The sequence below is a fragment of the Montipora capricornis genome, chromosome 11 (genome assembly GCF_036669925.1).
Source record: "Montipora capricornis isolate CH-2021 chromosome 11, ASM3666992v2, whole genome shotgun sequence".
Classification (NCBI taxonomy): domain Eukaryota; kingdom Metazoa; phylum Cnidaria; class Anthozoa; order Scleractinia; family Acroporidae; genus Montipora; species Montipora capricornis.
This window is the reverse complement of record NC_090893.1, coordinates 41057563-41070683: the sequence shown is the minus strand read 5'-3', so window position 1 is coordinate 41070683 and position 13121 is coordinate 41057563. Positions and strand designations below refer to the sequence as shown.

The 13121-nt window shown below is 39.4% G+C and overlaps 1 protein-coding gene across 7 annotated transcripts in view; it reads right to left on the bottom strand.

The window, feature by feature from the left end:
• Nucleotides 1–1636: 1636 nt before the first annotated feature.
• Nucleotides 1637–13121, bottom strand: part of LOC138024274 (uncharacterized) — an 847896-nt gene continuing 836411 nt past the window's right edge. For 4 of the 7 annotated variants that reach the window (XR_011126951.1, XM_068871434.1, XM_068871433.1 and 1 more), the window contains 2 exons: nucleotides 2641–2841; nucleotides 1637–2114 (listed from right to left, as the gene is read on the bottom strand). Coding sequence is in view for 3 of the 7 variants with exons in the window: in XM_068871434.1 (XP_068727535.1) it covers nucleotides 2085–2114; nucleotides 2641–2841 (231 nt within the window). In the remaining 4 variants the exon portion in view is untranslated. Of the gene's footprint in view, nucleotides 2115–2640; nucleotides 2842–8597; nucleotides 8666–10385; nucleotides 10674–13121 lie in introns of those variants that run through there. The other 3 variants (XR_011126949.1, XR_011126952.1, XR_011126950.1) reach the window with 3 other exon arrangements.

Genomic DNA, 13121 nt, shown 5'->3' with positions numbered 1-13121 from the left:
TATTCCGAAATAGGATTACATGGAATGCAAGTTAGAAATCCTTCGTTTTTACGGAGATTCGCATTAAAAATGTCAAACACCTGCTAAAATGCTATAATTTTAAACATATCTTTATTATCCTTGTTGCTTCAAAACGCCAGGCATACCGTTTTGAATTCATCACTTCAAGTATTATTATTACGGATTACTGTGAATCAAACGAACCCCAAGTCAATGATCGAGAGGAATGGATCGCGCTCCAAAGGTATTACAATTTTGCTCCATTATCTCTAAATTGGAACAAAATTCATGACGAGCAACAAAATAATTTTTTATCGCTTTCTTTATTTTACCCAAAGTTGCGGCAAAATCCCAACTGCTAACCCTTTTATTTCAACGGTGAAAGCTGGTCGCAAATTGGTGACTCCTCCATGTATTTTAATCAGTTAGTGCAAAAATTCTGTCACAAATGCGATTGTATTGGTTGCAATTTCGATTACGGATTTACCATAAGCATGTAAATATATTGGACGGGCCTAATTATTAGTTTTATAACTTGTTTAAATTTCCGCATAATCAAGGCATGTTTCCGTATAATATGGCCAAAAATTTCCGCGTAATCTTTAATTTTTTTCCGCATCCTATCAGAAGCCATGTTCAAAGTGCAGTTATAATAACTTTTCCAAAGTAACACATTATTGGTTATCATGGAAACAAGAAGGTGATAACCTTGATGTGTTTAATTCTGGTTTCAAGCTGGTGACTTTTTAAGGTTTTAAATTTCCTTATTTGGAATTAATGTAGCTGACCTGTCTCTTCATCACAAAGCAGGGAGGGGATACCATTTATTTTTTTGAACCGCTGCTCAATTGAGCTTATTTCCATTTTTGGGCATAACAATTTACCTAAAATCCCCTACTTTGTTTCAAGGAAGGATTAAAAGTTAGACCCATCAAGGTCATTAACTTGTGATGAAACCCACTTACACAGTGCTTACTGTGTGCAATGTAAAAATAAGCAAAGAATTTAACTGAATTGATTGTTTTGGCCCCTGTTCACCTTGTTTTTTGTAGTACTTCTTACCCGTTTTTTTTTTTTTTTTCTTTTTTTAAAAGAGCTATATAATTTTATAAAGAGCGTTTTCACTCACATGACCAGCAGCCATATTGGATTACTGAAACAAAAGAAGGTATTTGCATAAAAATAGCGTTCAATGCCCGGAGGATTAGTTTGGTACACCAGCATGGCTGTCATTTCTTTGTTTTGAAACACCAACATGGCCGCTGTGACGTCCTGTGAAAACGCTCTATCATATCATCACTTTACCATTATATACAGTGTACATGAAGAATGTGCAAATAAATAAATAGATTGACTTAGCTTACTGTCCATGTGTATGTGCAACAGAGCTACCTATTATAATGGGTGTCCATGACTTAAAATTACTGAATGCATACATGTAGGTTTGGGTTAACAACAATTTGTTGATTGTCCAAGAATATAACTGTTCTTTGCAAAAAAAAAAAACAAAAACCACCTCCAGACCAGTCCACTTACCAATAAAAGCCCACTTCAGTTGGTAAACTTTGCAATTAATGCATACTTTGGTGGACATGTTTTACCTCTCTTTTTCAGAGTATTTAGACATACTTTAAAATTTTTGGTGGCCTTTTTTTATTGTCAAAAATGCTTCCAACAACCAATCAAATGACATAATTATGACAAGGCAAATTACATTGCCTGATAAGTACCTTACAAAAATAAATAATGTTCCACAGGAAAGCCCTGCATAGTGTGCAGTACCAAATCCGTGCCTACAAGACTGCTCCTGGGTTAGTTCATCCCAACTCACTTATCTGCATGCTTCCAAGCATCAACTCAGATTTTCAGAAAGGAAAGCAGCAGTATGCTGCTGAGTATTTTTGAAGAATTTTGCCGTGAGCTGGGTTACAAAACCAGTGAATACCAAAACAGTGGTTTCATACCCCAGCATAGTGATCAGTCATTTCTAAAAATGTTTTTCTTCAATCTGAGAAGTGAAACTTGAACTATGCTTGACATGCAACAACGTGAGTTGCATTCTCTACAATGGAAACCCTTCCTCTTCATTGTAAAGGTATGTTCTGTGTGATGACCTACAAGAAATACAGCATACGTGATCAGCATCAGTACTGGGGACTTGATGACTGCAGTGCTAACTGACTAACACATTACATACTCTCAATGCAAGGCAGAGAAAGACAACATGTACTAGTCTTGTAAATGCAATCTAAACTGTTTATGACAGGTGCTGAATGAGTAATTTAAAGAACAAAAAGACTTTGGCTTACAGATTAATCTAAATAATTGATAAATTCAGTGGAAAATAATCATTGTACAATAAATGCGATTCAGTTCCAATGGTAAGAAGCTCTGGACCAGAACATGGTGAAATATGATGACATGGTGCAGCTCTGTGAGATACAAACCCCTAACAAGTGCCAGTCAACTGAAATCTCACGAGTGTCCTACAAGCTTGTTGCTGTGGTGGTGCACACTGGCAACAAGCTTTTCTCTGGCCACTATGTGTGTTACATGAAGAGAAATTGGTCTTGCTACTTTGCAGATGACACTCACACCAAAAGGTGTAGTACAATTGAAGCTATCAATGAAAAAGCCTACCTGGTGTTCTACAGTGTATGAAAGAGATTTAATTTTCTGATGACCCGATAGTGGAAGTCTCTTGAAAAGGAATAAGTTCTTTCTCAATACGGAGTGACACTGAGCAGCAGCCTGTGAGATTACAAAGCCACGAAACAATCCAAGTCCAACATGGAAGCGCCCCCCATGAAGGAGCCATGGTGTGATATAAGAAATCCAGACCTGTGTAGAACAGCAAAAGATGGAGACATATCGATAAAAAGATGGAATGTTTGCGGGAAAAATGGGCAAACTTTCAGTTAAGTTAATTTCTGCTTGTCCGTTAAAAATGTAATGTAAATAAGCAATATTGTAATGCAAAATGGATTGTTAGTGATAGTGCAGTGTTATTAGGAACATATTGTTAATTGCTTTGTATTTTGCTCTTATGTATTGTGACTTGTCCAGGTATAAAAAGGACAAGTGTAAGTATAAGTAGTGTAATGTTTATACTGTAAGTAGTGTAAGTGTTCGTACTGTGAATAAAATTGCAGAAAAAAAAAAAAGAAACAGCAAAAGATTACCCAGGTCTTCAGTATACACCAATATGTGAATCAGAGAAAGAGCAAGCCAAACTGATTGAAACCTTTGAAAATTACATCCCACAACACTCGAGAACATGTGACTGGGACGGTGGCAACCATTATCTAATAGACTTTAGCCCAGGCAAGAAGAGGAAGGTTTCTGGCTGTCTAACATTCTTCTTATCAATGCGGAGAAGACCACTGCAGCCGGTAACAAAGTACCTTCTCTCAACTCAGACATGTTTTTAAGAATGGCAACACCCTCCAGAGAACAATTAATATCTGAAGTACAAGTTTCATCAACTCTATCCAAATATTCAACATTCAGAGGTCATTCTTGCACCATTCAACCATGGCAGGCCCTGGTGCCTAGTTGGTGTGAACCTGGAAGAGAACTTTTCAGTCTTTCTGGATTCTCTGTAAGATGGCGCTGGTGCAAAAATGGCCTTTTCTAGAGTCAATAACTTCCTACCGTGTTGTGCCTCCATCAATGGGATCAATACTTGGACCTTGAAGAACTGGAAGTTTTAATTTTTGTAATTCCTTCATCTGACATTGCACAGCAGCTCAACAGTGATGAATGTGGGGTGTTTGTAGCCACATAGGCAGAGCACATTGCCCTAGAATTTCCACTTGATTTTACTCAAGATCAAAAGGTTACTTTTCGTTACTCTCTCATACTCGACATTGTATGGAATTCATTGTCTCTGTACATGTGAAAAATTCTGAAAAGCATAAAAATATAATACCTCTAAGTAAGTACAAAGCCAAATGGAAAACCTGCATCCAAGAGGAAACACCAGTGCTCTCAGACTGGCAAATCAACATCAAACAAAGCTGCCACTGCCATGAAAACAATTGGTTTTGGGAAAGCCCTAAATGGCAACTTGTTAGACAATCAAGCAGCCTGCGAGCAGAGCCTCCTTTTGTCTTTTTCCTTACTGAGGAGGATGCTTCAACTGACTACACAACAACTGTGTCAGGGAAAGACCCAAACATTATCCTGTTGGACAAGCACACTTCAACTTGCAAGACAGGAAGTGGGTCAGAAAATGCTTCAAATGAAACGCTGTTGGACATTATGGACAACCAAGAATCGACTGATTTTATAACCCTAACCCCCTGACAACCCAAACCAAGCTACAACTTACAACCCAAAAATTCTTTCAGATAAAGCTTCAAGAAAAACTATGCTGAGCAACCAAGATTGACAAGGCATTACACAACTAATGGGGCAGGGAAGCCTGAAACTAAAATCTTCATAGACAATCATAGCTTAATTATTGACAACACAACTTCTGTGTAAGGAAAAACTACAAACAATACCTCTTCAGACACCCAAGCTTCCAATGCAAGTTGAAATTCTACGCCAGTGCACAGTATTACCAGTAATAAGGGAAATATTACCAGTTAAAAGAAGAATCCATCAACTCGTTTTAACTCCTACTGTAGTCGACTAGCATAAATGAAGATCATTGTTACTCTTGCACTGTGCCACCCAAAAGAAAAAAACCCAACACCTACTAGAGATATCTACCTACAATGTACCTTAAGAATGCAGTTCTGTATCATAATCAAGAATGTGACATGACTTGTAAGGATGATGTAGACAACTGGATGTCCAAACTTGCTACATTATCTAACATAAAATACCACATGGAAAGTGGTGGTCGCTCAAGAACCGGAAAGTGGGTTTTATTTACAAGATGGTATATACACTGTACACTGTAATTATGCCAGTGCAAACGAAAAAAACTGACCAAAAAAAAAAAACAAGAGGCTGCTAAAAAAAAGTACAAGACAAAAAAACAGTTACAAAGGCAGGCTCTCCAATGAACACTGTGCCTGAACAACTTGTTGATGTTGAATATGACAGGGAATGAATCTTGAATATGACAGGGAAAAGCCAGCAGATTAGCACTTACACTGTAGTCCAAATTAACCCTTTGACACCTACACTGGCCGAAACTGCCCAGACTGTCTAACCCCAGACGATTTTGCTCGTCAATGGGGAAACCCCAGGCGTCAATGTGGGAGGCGCGGTGGCCTCATGGTTAGTGCGCTCGACTCCGGATCGAGTGGTCCGGGTTCGGGGCCTGGCCGGGGACATTGCGTTGTGTTCTTGGGCAAGACACTTTACTCTCACGGTGCCTCTCTCCACCCAGGTGTATAATTGGGTACCGGCGTAATGCTGGGGGTAACCCTGCGATGGACTAGCATCCCATCCAGGGGGGAGTATAAATACTCCTAGTCGCTTAATGCTACTGAAACCGGAGATAAGCGCCGGCCTGATGGGCCTTCTGGCTCGTAAGCAGTGACTCAATGTGTTAATAAAAATTCTCTCAACAGAGCAAGTTCAGTGCACACACAAAAAACAATATAATTATTTCAGTCTGTAACATTTATCAGACTCTTTGAGATTTTGTTGTTGAACCCGCACAATTAGAGCATACAAATGTTGGCGTGCGAGAAAACTAAAACGACTCCTATTAGGTGGTGTAATCTGCACTGAATCGTCAGGACGATATTAAAATGTTTGCTTGCGTGAGCGAAATAACTCCCCTCTATCAACAGCTGACAAAGATAATGAACGAAATGAGATTGCAATCGTTTTCGTTTTAGGAAAGTACAGAGCCAGATTTTCGATAAATCTAAACAAATTCAAAATGTCCACATTCAGTACCCGCCAAAAATGAAAGACCACTTTCCTTTAGTTGGTGTCTCAAGGCTGGGGAAACAAAGCAAAATTTTCTCAAAAGCAGCACAACGTAGACACAAATCACAGCAAACGGAAAGGCAACAAAATGGCCACCACTACTATCCATGCACTAGCACCCAAGCCTCCGCAAAGTCTTGAGGACCACATGACAATTCAGACTCATATACCGACAAATACTGTGGATGACAACTTAGTGTGAGCAAAGCCCACACAATAACCCTGTGTATTTCACGTGCACACATCACCCTGCTGGTGCTGACTGCCACTACAAATGTACATGTAGGTGTGTGGATTACATCTGGGCAATCACAGCATGTCATAAGGCAATTGCCTTGAAAAAGTACAAAATATGTTACCTCCGCATGCCTTTGGTGGCAGAGGACCAAAAACAGGTCCAGATATTTTTATGACTGATGATGACTCTGGACAAAGGGGGGCTCTTTTAGACACCTGGAAAGAAGTAATAATATTGCTCTGTACTTTCCACTTCCTGCAAACTATCTGGCGTTGGCTATATAACTCCAGCAACAACATAAATAGAGATAATCATCAACAATTGATGGAACATTTTCAAAAACTTGTAAGAACTCCTCCAAGCAGCAGCAGAATCTGTATTGCAATGTAACTGGTATGGTTACTGCAAAATATCCCAATTGTTACCAAGAGTATGAAAAAAGATCTTTAAAAGGGCAGCAAGAGTGAGCTCTTTGCCATTGCAAAAATCCAATCACCAGAGGAAATAACTGTCACAATTACATGTACACTGAATCCTTGATCAACATATTTAACGAAAGAGGGCCTACAATTTCATTGAACTCTTCACGTTTATCACAGAAGACCTTCAAATGTATTTTCAAAGAAAATTGTTTGCCTTGCATTTGGAAAATCTTTATCTGGCTTCCTAGTGTTTTGGTGCAACAGCTTCTACAATCCAGCTTCATACTATCAAAGAAACTACTTCTGGCTGTTGTAAATTCTCCTCTTCACTTTCAGTGTCACTATCATCCAAATCCTTGTTGTAAAGTTAAGGAAATGAAGAGCTTCACCAAGTTGATCGCTGTATGTTTGAAGCAGAACTGCTTAAGAAGTAAGCTATGAGGTAGATTGCAGAAGTGGAATGTGTAGCTGCCCTATGGGAAGCAATGGCAATCCCTGTGCTCATCAAGCTGCAGTGGCACTAAATAAAATAATGGTATTGCCGGTACCAACTTTATTCCTCAGAGACCAGAAGAAAGATTCAGCCTTGCAAACTTGCCATTGGAAATCACAAAGAACTTTAATTATAAAAATTTGTTCATCTCTGTCAAAAGCTTCCTAAAATGGAAATGGACAGTGGTGACCAGTGTGCCCCTATACATGTAGATGTCAATTCTCTTTGTGCAAAACGCCAGACGAGGCACAATGTAGCATCCACTCACCTGAAAAAGACTCCGCGATTGATGACGAGTTTGAATTAGAGAACATAATTATTAATAAGACTTCACTGACAAGTAAGCGATGACATCGAACTGAAGCTTAGAACAACTGATAAGAATTTTCGGGCATGCTATAAGAAATATTTGGAAATTTACAGAAACATCATTTCAAAATTAAGAGGACAAGCATCAGTCGCAGCCCTTGTGTCAGCTTTTGTGAACTTTGGAAAAGATCGCAATAGGCTTACACTGCCCATCTACCGAACAGCAGGGCCAAAATTAAGGTACATTGTACAACCAACTTCAATATCAAGACACAAGTCAAAGATAAAATCATCATCAGTACAAACAGCCATCTTTGAAACCAAGAGTGGGTGGACAATAGAATAATGAAAAACAACAACTAAAATTACCGAAAACTTCTTCTAATACAAAGTGCCTGCATAATCTGGCCCTAAATGTAAAGTTAAGTCTTCCAAATGCTGGACATACTCGTTAGTAATATTATCGAAAAACAGATGCACATTGTATTTTGTAAACATAATAGAATTAACAATACTTAAGTTAAATTTAAAATGTCTGTCAGGCAAGAGTTGTTTCTGCACTTTTTGAAAGTTAAATGATTTAAATTCGGAATACTAAAGTTTGAGTTGTCTAGGATGAAAAGTTTTATCTGGAGCTTTTATGAGTGCTGGAAGTTGGGCAAAATTTCCAGGAAAAATTGAAATATCTGAAGTGTGCGGCCAAAATATCATGTAACAAAAGATTGTACTGTAGCTTTGGGTGCAAACAATGAGTGAAGGAAACCTCTGCACACAAAATAATGTCAGAAGCTTTTGTTATTCAATAAAAGTTGACCCAGTCCCTTGGATTTACATGTATTTTTAGAAAGCCAAGTCAAGTCAAGTCAATTTCTATTAATTTTAACTCAGAGAATAAATCATGTACATACAATGTAAAAGTTAGGATAATTTATACAGTTATATACATGTAGTAGGTAGTGTTACAACAAAATCGTGTAATACATATAATGCATATTGTAGAATAGAAAAGAATCGAATGAATACAATTTTTATGAAACAATGAAAGGGGAAAACGTTTTAGGGAGAAGAAAGAACAAATATACTTGAGGTACTATTGTTGTGTGTGTAGAGTTTGGGACAACTAAATAGTTGGTAAACTAATCGAGTCTACAGGTGCCCCAAATTAATTCTCATATGTATGAACATTAGGAATATAAATGACAATAACAAATTTAATTTAATCTGAACGCACTGTCACCTGAACCGCCCTGGACCACCCCCATTGACAAGTAAGATCGTCTGGTGTTAGACAGTCTGAGAGTAAAATAAAGTCCCACACCTCGGAGTCAATGCGTTAAAAAGTAATACTTCTTACTTTAAATTTAAAAGAACAAAAATGTGCAACTTTGAGCGTTTGTAAAAACACCATTTTTTTTATCCTAGAACAGAGCAAATTCAACAAATTCTCACTTCATAGGCATTTTATTAAAGGAAGCAAATAAATCATGCACGAAAAAAACCCTAACAAGAATTCCAGACCTTGAAACTAAATATTAAAATTTAATAGTTCTTGTTTATGCTAAATACTAACTTCTTACTAACCGAGCGCAAGGGCCGTACTGGGGAATATTGGCCCGAGGTCGTGACAAAAACGACCGAGGGCCAATATTCCCCAGTACGGCTCAAGCTACATGTAGCTCGGTTAGTAAGTTGTTCATTATCTGGCTTTTTAATTACCTTTTGCTTTGCTTGTGCAAGCCCTTAATCGGCCCATGGGCATTACGGGAAAATAAACCCCTACAATTCAGTAAAAATTAGCCAATCAGAGCGCGCATTATATTGGCTACAAACACAAGCCATATAATAGTATGTAATAATGATTGATTTGCTAAACTTCTTGTCAGTTTTCTGTTTCACTTTTATTCATTAACCAGCTCCATCAATGTAAATAAAGAAAAGTACTGTACACTATCCTGCAATTAGCAAAAGCTAATCTAGAGAGGAAGTGAACTAAGTGCAACCGTGGGGCATTTGCTGAAGTTGTCAGTCCCGGGGGTGGGGCATTCGCAAATTTTATCGCTGGGAAATAGCCTACCCCGGGGCGACCCCCAGGCATTTGACACACATGTTTTCGAATTAACATGGACGAGTTTATCGGAAAAGACGAGGCCTTCGTTAAAGACTAGCTTGTCCGTCACAGACTCGAAAAACTTGTGGCTATTTTTAAAGGTATGTTTTCCCAATTTTAGGTATTTCTTCATTTATACTTGTAAGCATATGAAATATAAAGGCGAAAAGGTGAACTAATATCAAAAACCAATCACTGACGTGAAGACTGTATAAACACGAGTACTTCACATTTCGTATTCAAAACTAGCCTAGCAATTTTTAAATTCATGAAAGTGGAGTTATATGAAACACTGAAGGGTTACGAATTCAAATGATGCGATCTTCAAGACAGATCTTGTGAGGGTAAAATGCAATGAAAGATCATTTAAGATGTCTTGATTCTTGGCACACAAAGTAGCCTGCGAATACAGGCACCTATTGGCAGGCGACAATCCTGGGGGAGGGGTAACTGCCCTCATTCTTCGTCCCCCCACCGGGGCATTTACACAGCTTATGTGTTCACAACCCCGGGGAATTTGCCCCTTTTTTACAAAAACTGCTAATGCCCGGGGGTTAGCCCGGGGTTAGCCCGGGGGGGGGGGGGGGATGGGCACTGCTGGAATTGACTGATGCATTATCCTTGACTTGCAATTAAGCTAAGAAAGAAAGCTATCAAACGATTTCTTCATAGCTAATGATTTTATTTATTCTCATAACGCAGCACTGTACCACTGTACCAATCCATGATACTGTTAGGAGAAATTAGATGTTGAACCTTTCAAAGGAGATTTGTACGTAGTCTAACTAAAGAGGGCCAACAGCTTGCTTTAATTAGAAAATTAAACACTTTGCTCATAAGAAAACGTTCAAATTTACAACATTAATAAATGACGTTAGTCTCTTTCCATATTACTGATTAGAAAAATTAATTCCTCACCTTCAAAGTGGTCCCAAAATGATCTCTTGTTGTGTTGTGAACATATCTTGGGATCACTTTAACTTTCCCGTCGCCACAATCTTTACGTTTGTACCCATAAAACAATGTCTATTGCCCTTGAAACACTTGCTTTATGCCAGGTTGCACACTTTAAAGCACAATTCTCCAGAATAATGCGAATCCAAATCAGCAGAGAGATATTCTTTCCCCCGAAGAATGCACAAATAGCGACCCCGCCGCCATTTTTGTCAGTTACTAATATCACTAGGGCCCAGGTCACGTCCGTGACAAAAGCAGACGGTTACTAAGCTCCGTCTTAAAAGTTTTCGTGGACTGCTTGTACCGGTCCGCAAATGATCCCAGGACCGCAAATGATCCCAGAACCGCAAATGATCCCCAAACTCTACCGCAAATGATACCAGGACCGCAAATGATCCCCAAACTGTACCGCAAATGATCCCGGAACGCAAATGATCCCCGTTTTGGACCGCAAATGATCCCGAAAAAAAAGTGAGGAATGGCATAGTGGAATGGTCTGGATTGAGAATTAATGAGAAGAGCGCTTATTTTTATTAAAATCACTTTAAATCATGCATGGCTAGCAACAGGTTTCTGCCTCATGATAGTTTAAATTTGCCACATTTGATTATCGGATACAATCATCAAAAACTAACTCGGACGCAATTCTAAACCGATTGTGACCAGGGGCCTGTTTCTCGACAAGTCCCGATGACTTTTAGCATGTTTTTTCCCGATAACTTAAAAGCCGATTGTGAAACACTTAAACCCTCTCCCTTCTTGATATAAAGAGGGAATTGTGACATGTGAAAAGTTTAGGGGCTTTCGAGAAACGGCCCACTGATCTCTTTGACGAGGCGAAAAGGACGCCACCCGGGCCCGGCTTGCAACAATCGTAACATTAATAACTAGAACACAATGTTTTAGCCTATAAGCTTTGGTTCAACATGCAATACTGCAGTTTTGTTTTTTCCCATGTCCTTGACTAAAAGTCGTCCATTAAACAACTATGACAAAAAACGCTATCATTTGCGTAGACCTGCAATGCTCCACCGCTCTTAAATACACCTTGTGTGTAGCACTCGAATTGCCTTCCACACCTGGGACAAATCTCTTATGTTATTTTTCCTTCGCAATATTTTTGCTTTAATTCCTGAGCAATGGCTAGCTGGGGATTCTGAGCACTTTCCATTTTTCGCCAAAGTCATTATCGGGGGAATCTAGGACAAGCATTTGGCGATTTTCCGAAATGTCGGCAAAATCTGGGACGGTCGGGAAACTGCGAAATCCCTGATCGTCTGGGATTTTCCCGACATATGAAAACTAGGCTTAAGCAAGCTTCAGACAAAGGTAAATCACCAAAGAGTCGGTTGGACATGGAATTAAGAAAGGCAGGATTAACACATCGCCATCCTCCAGCCCCCAAAGATGGGAACTGTCTATTCCATGCAATGAATGACCAGCTAATACGCCGCGGAAGGGTCTCGCAGAGTGCCACAAAAGTGCGATGTGACTTGGTAAATTACCTCCGTAGTAATCCAACAACCCCGGACGGGACTCATTTCAGAGAATTTATCAAACACGGAGCATGGGATACCTATCTGAGAAGGATGGCTATGGACGGTGAATGGGGTGACTGGATTGCTTTATGGGGCCTAATTAACATGTTTGAAATCCCGGTGGCGGTAGTATTAAGCTTAGGAGGAACGGGATTGAATATTATCCACCCCGGAGCTGGTTATGAAAGCAAAGCCACTAGAGATATGGAGGGGTAGTTTCTAAAGAAACTGTGGTGCTGCGTCGGTGGGGAAGTAGTATACAAAAATTTGGTTTATCAACGGAGTTGATAATGTAAATTGACCACCGTACAGAGATTCTAAAAGCTGACGTTTCGAGCGTTAGCCCTTCGTCAGAGCGAATCGAGGGATTATGGGTTACGTGTAGTTTTGATAGTAGAGTAGGAGCTATGCTATTGGTGGTAACATGGCAACGTGAAAAGTAGGAATATATTAGTTAAATGAAAAGCGTTCGTTAATACCGTGAGGATTAAGGGTGCCAATTTGAAAGATGAATTTTTGTTCCAGATTCTTGCGGCTTTCCGTCGTACCTAGATGTAGGGAAAGGCCGCAGATAGCCATGTGTTTTTTGGAGTGGTTAGGCAGATTAAAATGGCGAGCGACTGGCTTAGATGCATCCTTGTCATTCTTCTCAACATCGCGAAGGTGTTCGCGGAATCGGTCACCAAGTCGTCTACCTGTCTCACCAATGTATAATTTATTGCATAACGTACAGGTTATGCAATAAATGACATTTGCGGAGGTACATGTGAAACGATCGGTGATCTTAACAGATCGCTTAGGTCCCGATATCTTGCTAGTGTTAACAATGAAAAGACAAGTTTTGCATCGTGAGCGCGCGCATTTGAAAGTGCCGGGTTGCTCATTGGTTTTGAGCGCGCTTCTAACTAAAAAGTTGCCTACGTTTTTGTCGCGTTTGAATGAAATAAGTGGAGGTTGCGAAAAGATTCTACCAGTCTCGGGATCATTTTGGAGTAATTTAAAATTACTAAGAATGATGCTTTTGACTGCGTGATTATGAGGATGGAAAGTGAGGGTGAATGGAATTCTGTCATTCTTATCTTTCTGTGACGTTTGTAGTGACGACTGTCGATCAAATTGTTGGGCGCGATAATGGCCCGCTTTGACCACAGAGACAGGA